Genomic DNA, 10,000 nt, shown 5'->3' with positions numbered 1-10,000 from the left:
TATATATATATATATATATATATATATATATATATATATATATATATATATATATGCGCGTGTGTGTGCACACATTCGCAGATCAACAAATAGTTCAATTACGCTAAGGCGAGTCTCACTCAGATGGGGCAGGAAACCAGTTACAGTCAAATTTGGCTGTAAACTTCGAAATCAAGGACAAATGCATAAGTCAAATCTAACCCAGCTAGTTTTTCAACCCCTGCTCAGGAGTGTCATGAGCACCTCGTTGACGAATCAATATAACTGCATTATACGAAACAAAAAATCCTCACAGTAGCTTCTTTAATATTTAATTTTGATTCAAAACAAACTTTCACTTCAACGCACACTCGTACTTTTCCACACTTTTTTTTCACCTGAAAATAAAAATCATCTCAACATTTACATGCGGCAAAATTGCAAGAGCCCGTGCCTGCCCGGAAAGACCTCGCAATCTACAATAATAACTTTTGTTTATTAATCTTCTCTTCTCTACATTTACAAACTTCCGTATCTTCATAAATCAATAATCTCCATCACTTCATCTTTCAGGCTTCTATGCTTAGTCGTAAGTTTACTCCCATTAACTTGAAACTTTCCTGTGACAAACACTTTTAAAAAATCCCATACTACTATCTTTAGTATCTCATGATAATCACATATTGCATTCACAAACATCAGCAATTTTATAATAGATTCAGAGGCATATCTCTTATCCCTGAAACTTGCTTCTACAAATGCTTTTGTTCTGTAATTTTTATCAGTACTGCTTCAATAAAGTATTAACGAATAGCTAGTCATATCGCATCCTTGCCTATTTAAAGGTTTAGAGGTCGCTCATGAATGGCAGAGGCAAGGGACAGTGACATTGTCCTAGCAATCAGGACAATGCCCTAGAGACTGACCATATATTATATGATCAGCGCCCAAGCCTCCTCTCCATCCAAGCTAGGAGCCAGGGAGGGCCAGGCAGTGGCTACTGATGACTCAGCAGATAGACCTTTAGGCTCACCCAAACCCTCCAACCTTAGCTCACAAGGATGGTAAGGTTGCAGACATTAATGGCACTAACAAATCTGAGCGGGACTCGAACTCCCGACTGGCAAACACCAGACAGAGACGTTACCAATCAGGCCACAGCAAACCTACTTTACACTAAACTACTTATTCTCACGTTTGTGAATTTCCGTCACTATCCAATATCCATAGTATAGCTCCTTTTATGTTTACTATACATAGAAGTTGGAGATAGGATTGTGGAGGAGCTGATGTTTGTTGATGATCTGGTGTTGATTGAGGATAGTGAAGATAAATTACTGTACTATGATAAATACTGAAATTGTTTGTGTGAGGAAAAAAATGAAAGAGATTTTGAGCTGGAGTAACATTATGAGAGATAAGGGAAGGTAATGATTGGTAATATGAATAAGTGCAGAGAGAAAATTAGAATTTTATACAAACATGGGACCAAGACATCAATTGGTATTAGAATCGGAATTTAAAAAAGCATGTTGCAGGATATGCAATGCAAGGTAGCAGGGTTTATGCAAAGGATCTAGAGAGAAGAGGTGTCTGTAAAAGTGGAGGTTGAATTGTATGACTGTACTGTTGAACAAACTCTCATTATCAGAACCAAAAGATAATGTATTTGCAGTTTATTTGATGTTATGAAATTGACAGATTAAAAATGTAGAGAGGATTAGATGGCTAGGGTTGGTAAAACCAAGGAGGGCTTATTTTATAATTAATTTGGTCACATTCATAGTGGCAAATACACTGCCATGTCAGTGGTACTGTGACTGTAAAAGTATCAGAGAGAGAGAGAGAGAGAGAGAGAGAGAGAGAGAGAGAGAGAGAGAGAGAGAGAGAGAGAGAGAGATGCCAGCCTTGCCACCTTTGCCTTGAAATAGACTTGTGATTATGCAGATGATGCTACTCTTTGCATTGATCCAATTATCTGAGTTTTGATATGTAGCTGTTGAATCTCTTACTGAGATCTAGCTTTTACGTCCGGTTTCTCTGTCAGTTGCATACCAATCCAGATTTTGAGGAAGTCTTTTGAGAATTATCCATCTTGAGGAATTGCTTTAATTCTCTTATCTTTCCATATTTTAAATATTGTTCTCTGGTTTGGTCTTTACCAGGTGACTCTCTTAAATTTTTGTGATAGAAACATGAGGTCCATATTTAAAATATTATTCACTGGTTTGGTCTTCACCAGATGACTCTCCTCTTAAATTTTTGTGACAGTAACTTAAGGTATATTAAAGTAAGCATATATGAGCTTGTTCATCCCAGAGCATACCCTTCACCACTTAGTAACAGATATTCCGTTAAAAAGTCTTCATTTTACTTTTATAAGGCTCAGTGCTGAACAGAAATATTAGGAATTTTATTTTATCAATGACCAAATTGTGGAATTATCTTTTCGATAATCTAGAAGAATCGATTGAAGTTTACAAGTTCAGACTTGTTGCAAACGGTTTTTGGTTGAGTAGGTTAATGAAAGTCCCGTTTCATAGTTTGACTGTTACTTGATTCATTTACTTTGTTATGAATCTCAATTTGTTGTTTATTATTATATGGTTTGATCTTTGCTTCTCAGTTAATTTCTGCACTTGGACGGACACTAGTTTTCTTGGGGGAAGGGGGTGGGTTGCATGTAGATTTCCGGTATCATATCTAGGGTTTCAGATTGATTTGTGATAGGTAGTAAGTAGGTAGTAGGTTGGCCAGGGCACCAGCCACCCTCTGAAATACTGCCGCTAGAGAGTTATTGGCTCCTTTGACTGACCAGACAGTGCTACATTGGATCCCTCTCTTTGGTTACGGCTCATTTTTCCTTTGCCTACACATACACCGAATAGTACCATGGTCTTCCACTGTCTTGGGTTAGAGTTCTCTTGCTTGAAGGTACACTCGGGCACACTACACTATTTTTCTCCCTCTTGTTTTTATGTTTTATAGTTTATATATGAAAGATCTAATATAATGTTCTTACTGTTCATAAACTATTTTATATTGATTATTCATCACTTCTCTTCTAATTTATTTATTTTCATGTTTTCTTTCCTCACTGGGCTATTTTTCCCAGGTGGAGTCTTGGGCTTATAGGTAGAATCCTTCTTTTCCTGTTAGGGTTGTAGATTAAATGATAATAATAATACGGAAGAGAGTTGAGAAATGAGGTCAGGCTGATGTCACTGGTCAAGCAAGGAGAATAAAGAAGGAACACTCAATACTGGGCTAAATGAGGTTAACATCCAAAATTAGAAAAAAAGATAAAAAAAAGATATGACATTTAAACAGTAGTCAGTTTTTATGCTAGATTTAGTAATTTTGGAATTGTGATCGTTCAGAAGACGAACTAAAAGTCAGATATTGTCAGGAATTATATGCCCAATCAAACTGCGTATTTAATATATACAGTATATATATATATATATATATATATATATATATATATATATATATATATATATATATATATATAAACACACAAACAAGCACACACACACACACACACACACACATATATATATATATATATATATATATATATATATATATATATATATATATATATATATATATGTATATGTATATATAAACACACAAACAAGCACACATACATGTATATATATATATATATATATACAGTATATATATATATATATATATATATATATATATATATATATATATATATATATACAGTATATAAATATATATATATATATATATATATATATATATATATATATACAGTATATAAATATATATATATATATATATATATATATATATATATATATATATATATATATACACTATGATAAATTTTGCACATTAAACGTGTTTTTCATATTTCAAATAAGCCATATGTATTAATACATTAAAGTCTGGATTCTCTTAACGATTTCGGGATAAGACTATAGTATCTGATGGGCCGGGTTTCGAACCCTGGTCCTGGATACTTGTATGCCATTGACCATACCACTCAGCCACGTGGCTGAGTGGTATGGTCAATGGCATACAAGTTCAAAAGATGAACTAAGAAAAGTCAGATATTGTCAGGAATTATATGCCCAATCAAACTGCATATATATATATATTATATATATATATATATATATATATATATATATATAATATATATATATACACATATATATATATACATATATATATATATATATATATATATATATATATATATATATATATATATATATATATATATATATATATATATACATATACATATATTTATAAACGCACAAACAAGCACACGTATATACTGTATATATATATATATATATATATATATATATATATATATATATATATATATATATATATATATATATATACAGTATATATATATTATATATATATATATATATATATATATATATATATATATATATATATATATATATATATATGTGTGTGTGTGTGTGTATAGAGTATGTGTGTCTCTGCGTGTGTTCTTGATCTATCTTAATGAAGAGATAAATGGTCAATAATTAAGCTAATATAAAACAATAAGTACATCACCGATAGGGTTTCTTAGTACATTTTAATAAAAATACATTAATAAACAATATCAATTTGAATGAAAAGCCTTTCGCTAAGCAAAACTTGATTAATAAGCCCCTTATAAAAAGAAAAAAAAATGTAAGGTCCGACAATGATGAAGGTTCGGAAGATAATAGCATTTTTTTTTTAATATGTGAATATCTTCGTCTTGTTTTTCCTTTGCATATTTTTATTATTAATCTTTCTGTCATACAACAACAAATAAGTTCATTTAGTTGTTTCTTTTACCGTCACTGACGAATGTTTTGTTTTCAAAGTTGTAGGTCTTGTTTATTTAATTATTTATTTATAGTGAGTTGCAACAACACAACTTTTTTTTCAAGGTGAAGTAAAAACCGTATACATTTGTTTGTTTATTTACATATTCATTCGTACATAGTGAATTGTTGATCAACCTGAAAAGGGAAAATTATAGTCCTAGCCCACGAATTTTTAAATTGTTTACGTACGTAAGTTTTGCAAATGCCTCGCAATCCAGTTAGCAATCTGAGAAACTATTTTCCTAGTGTTAGCGTTCACGCTGGTCTGGGGTGCGATGTTTGGTAGGTACGGCTGACCGGCCCAGCCGCAGGTTATAAGTCTACCATCGCTACACGCTACTCTCACAGTTAGCCACCAGCTGCAGCCGAAGACAGATTGCTCCGGTCTCCCTGGCAACCCTTCTCACGATCTCTCGCTTGTTTGCTTGAAAAAAAGCTTTCTCTGGTCCCGTCTATCTTTGGCCATTTCCCCCGTCTTTTCTTGAAGGGAGATTAATTTTAAGGCCTTTTACTCGGGGCAGAGAAGAACTTCGATTATCCCCGTCGTAGATTTTGTTTAAATAAGCTACTTTGGTCCACCATTTCGAAGTGAAAACCCGGTTTTACGATATTTTAAGGAGATAGACTTTCTTTACTTATGTCTTTTCCAGACAGACAAAATAGAGCTTTCTATAGCATCTGGACCAGATATTAAAGCTTGAACCTGAGACGGGAATAGACCCTGCCAGTGAGAGTGAACCAAGAAGAAGAAGAAGAAAGAAGCAGTAGAAATAAGCAGAATAAACTCGGTAAAGAGACGCGGTAATAATATAATAAAATCGACATGTCGAATAACAAAGTCGTGGAAACCCTCCAGTCGAAGATTCGACTCAGGAACGTCGTCGTCAGGGAGTTCCTGGCCGAGTTCCTTGGGACGTTCATCCTCGTGGTAAGTAACTTCTGTTCCTCAAGTAACAATTGTTTCAGATTATCAACGCTCCCCTTGAACTTACTGATGAGTCGAGTGAAAAGTGTGTCATGATAAGTAATAAATTTGTACGTTGAGTAACAGATGATATAAGTGTGTCGCGTTAAGTAACACTTAAGTGAGGCTAAGAAACAATGATGTTATATGTTTTTAATCTTATTGTCCTCATAATATGGAACAACATTAATACTTAACAATTTATAGCGAAATACATGCCGGATAATAAGAATAAGTAATGAATGTGTCAAAAGATGTGTATACAAGATTGGTTGGAGTTGTAGCCGAGATTAACAATGTAAGAGAGAGATGATTTGTCAGATGATAAGAATGATAAGGATGCTACAAAAACACTTACTGATATAAACTTTGATTTGTTAACAAACTCTCTCTCTCTCTCTCTCTCTCTCTCTCTCTCTCTCTCTCTCTCTCTCTCTCGCTCTCTCTCTCTCTCTCTCTCTCTCTCTCTCTCTCTCTCTCTCTCTCTCTCTCTCTCTCTCTCTCTCTCTCTCTCATTTACAATTGCTGGTTAAAATCAAAATCCATCAATTGGTTCTAAATCCATTCGTTCAAACTTTTTTTTTTTAAAGAAATAGAAAACCTTCTGATAGAGATAATAGCTTAACAGGAATTAGATAATGGAAGATTTATTCTTCTTTACGGATGGTTATTTTTTTTCATTTCCACATTCAATATTTTTTAAGATTAAATTTTTTTTTTTTTTTTTTTTTTTTTTTTTTTTTTTTACAAGGGTAATTACTCAAGTAATTGATATACTTTTAATCATCAAATATCATACCAAATTATCTTCTTAGAATATTTTTTTTTTTTGAAACTAAGGCGTTTCTTCCAGCAAGTGGAACATCAGCTTGAAAATAACTTTACCTGGATGAACCCCATGTGCTTAAAACGAACACAGTATTTGTCCCTGCACGTTGAATCTGGTCGGTATTTGGACGGGTTACCTACCACAAAGATGAAACATTGAGAAGTCTGGCTATGTAATTCCTGGTACCATCCCCTCTCGAGAGACATATAGTCTTTGGTGTGTGTGTTTGTATATATATATATATATATATATATATATATATATATATATATATATATATATATATATATATATATATATATAGTGTGTGTGTACATATATATATATATATATATATATATATATATATATATATATATATATATATATATATATATATGCACACACACAAAACCATTAGAATTATGGGAAATGAAGTTAAACTAAAAAAAATATGTATATAAATTTAGAACTCTCATCCTGATCTTTTTATTGACAGTATTTCTTTAACTGTATAAAGATATTTTTTTTAAATGTTAGATGTTATTTTTAATTGTAGTTTTGGTTTTTGAGCCCCATATCAGGTCTGTATACAAAATTTTGGTTCAGTATTGAAAAAAGCTTTCAAGATTTTCCGAGGATTGTATCCTAAAAAAAAAGAGTTAATTCTTTTATTTTGACATAAGCCATATTGTTCTGTCTGGTCCTCAGCAACCGATTCTCATTTTGACTTGTAATAAATGTTGTATTTCCGATTTATATATTATCGAGGCGGCATCGTTCAATGAGCTCTTTGTGCTTTCCAAAAAATTTCATAATTCCGTTCATTCTTTGCATTCAGATATTCTCAGTCCCAGATTATATTATCCACTCAGTACTACGAGGTGTGCCGATAATACGAAGTGTTACATTTTCTTATGTGAGGCTCAGTGCTACTCTAATTCCAGAGGTTTTATTTCGTTATGAAGAGATTGTGGAATATTCCTAATCGAGCGGTTCAATCGGCGGAATTTCTGAATCCTAAAATATAAACACACATAACACACGCACATATATAGAGTATATATATATATATATATATATATATATATATATATATATATATATATATATATATATATATATATATATGTGTGTGTGAGTATGTATGTTTCTATAGGTGTATAATATATGTCTGTTTTTACACACAAGTACGAACATACATACATATATATGTGTGTGTATATATATATATATATATATATATATATATATATATATATATATATATATATATATATATATATATATATATATATAGGCTAATGTTTTGGAATTTTACTTCAAAAGGGGTTCATCCATGATTCAGTAATCAAAGGATGAATATGACAGTGAATCGTATCGTTAACTCCTAAGCCCTCCAATGTTAGGAAAAAAAGGCGTAGTATTAAAGTGAATATATGAATATGTAATTTTTTATTATTATTAATTATTACATGATAAAACCCCATTGAGGAATTATTTATGGGCAGAGGTTATCATTATTGTACTCATGTTACGTCAGAGTAATTAAGCGACCCTTTTTAACCGAGTCATAGAAGGGGTCAAGTAATAGTGTTAGCCCTCTGGCAGTTCATCTTGAAGGTAGCATTTTTATGATTTTCTTAAACGATTGATCAATCTATTTTCTTCTTTGTTCTTTGTAATATATAATCACACACACGCATATATATATATATATATATATATATATATATATATATATATATATATATATATACAGTATATATGTGTGTGTGTGTGTGTGTTTGTCGTTTTTTTAACAATGGCAGATGATAGAAGGAAAGTCATTTAATCATATATGTGAGATTTTATATAAGTTGTTTTCAATACACACACACACATATATTTATATATATATATATATATTGTGTGTATAATTATATATATATATATGTATATAGTTAAGTATTATCTTTTAGATACATCCTTTATGCAACCATGGCTATCTCCCATTTTTGTTCCAGTTGAGTTGTATCTTATTCCTTAAAAAATTCGTTTGACAATGAGATGTTTACTGCATGAATTTTGAAATGAAATCTATTACAAAGGAAAGAAAATTATTTTTTTTTTCTGTAAGGAATATCTGCTTCCTCCCTGACGTTTTCATTTTGGACTTTTTTTTTTTTTTGTTTAAGAATGCCAATTTGACTTGATCCATTCTTTGGACTATTTTCTCTTTGGTCATTCAGACAAAATTATTTCAGCAGTTAACATCCATGAGAGTTGAAAGTCAGCTCCTGAATGGCAGAGGCAAGGGACAGTGACAAAGCCCTAGAGACTAACCGTATACATATGATCAACGTCCAAGCCCCCTCTTCATCCAAGCTAGGATACAGGCAGGGCCTGGCAATGTCTGCTGATGACTCAGTAAGTTGACGTACTTGGTGCCCCAAACCCCACATCCTAGCTCATAAGGATGGTGAACTTGTAGACACTACTAGAAACTATCGATCTTGAACGGGGCTCGAACCCCAATCTTGCAAATCGCTAGATAGGGACGTTTCCAATAGGCCACCACATTGCATCTCAAGCGGTGCACTGTAGAAATTACTTTGAGTGTCCTTTCAGTTCCTAGCTGTAGTTACTTTTCAGCCCTCTTCTTTCCTTCTATTTGGAGCAGGATTGCTAGGTTGGCCTTTTTCGGGCCAAAACACATCAAATTTGGCCTTTTTCGTGGTAGATACCTAAATTTGGCCTTTTTGAAATTGGTTAGCCTTAAATGCTATATTTTCGGCCTTTTTCTACTATTAGGTTGGCCTTTTAAAGCTGCAGTTCATCAGACGTTGGCCTTTTCTCATTTGGAAAACCTGGCAACCCTGATTTGGTGTCCAAACTTAAATTTTCCTTCATATTGCCACTCCTAGCTTTTCCTCAGTTGCATATGGGTGCTGAATGGACTCCCAGGTACCAGTGCCTAGTTATACGTCTCAAATTCATAAGTTTCTATAGAATCCATTTCAATAGTATTCAGAGCTAGAGTTTGCTATATTCGGTATCGAGAAGACCTCTTATGTTATGTCTTGCCTACACAGCAGGTATACGGAAGGGTCTTTCCCACAGTGCTATTGATGTTGATGCTTCCAAGTTTAAGAGGGAAAGCCATTGAACGTCCAAGCTTTACGTACTGTAGGACTACTTGGTCTCTTACATTCGTTTTATGGATTTGTATATTGAATAATCTATTAATACATATATATTTTTTTTTTACATATTTTTGTGTTAATGTTATCTTTTTCCACACACGAGGCTATTATTTAAAATCCACTGTAGTCTTTAGGCTTATTTGCTTATTCTGAATTATCTCCCCTATATAATAAAGAGCTA

At 32.4% G+C, this 10,000-nt stretch overlaps 1 protein-coding gene across 9 annotated transcripts in view; it reads left to right on the top strand.

The window, feature by feature from the left end:
* The first annotated feature begins 5,195 nt into the window (after positions 1 to 5,195).
* LOC137632260 (aquaporin-7-like) overlaps positions 5,196 to 10,000 on the top strand; it is a 186,847-nt gene continuing 182,042 nt past the window's right edge. For 6 of the 9 annotated variants that reach the window (XR_011042032.1, XR_011042033.1, XR_011042034.1 and 3 more), the window contains exon 1: positions 5,197 to 5,790. Coding sequence is in view for 5 of the 9 variants with exons in the window: in XM_068364150.1 (XP_068220251.1) it covers positions 5,686 to 5,790 (105 nt within the window). In the remaining 4 variants the exon portion in view is untranslated. Of the gene's footprint in view, positions 5,791 to 10,000 lie in introns of all 9 variants that reach the window. The other 3 variants (XM_068364152.1, XM_068364151.1, XM_068364148.1) reach the window with 2 other exon arrangements.

This window comes from Palaemon carinicauda, chromosome 41 (assembly GCF_036898095.1).
Source record: "Palaemon carinicauda isolate YSFRI2023 chromosome 41, ASM3689809v2, whole genome shotgun sequence".
NCBI lineage: Eukaryota > Metazoa > Arthropoda > Malacostraca > Decapoda > Palaemonidae > Palaemon > Palaemon carinicauda.
This window is presented reverse-complemented; position numbering and strand designations above follow the sequence as displayed.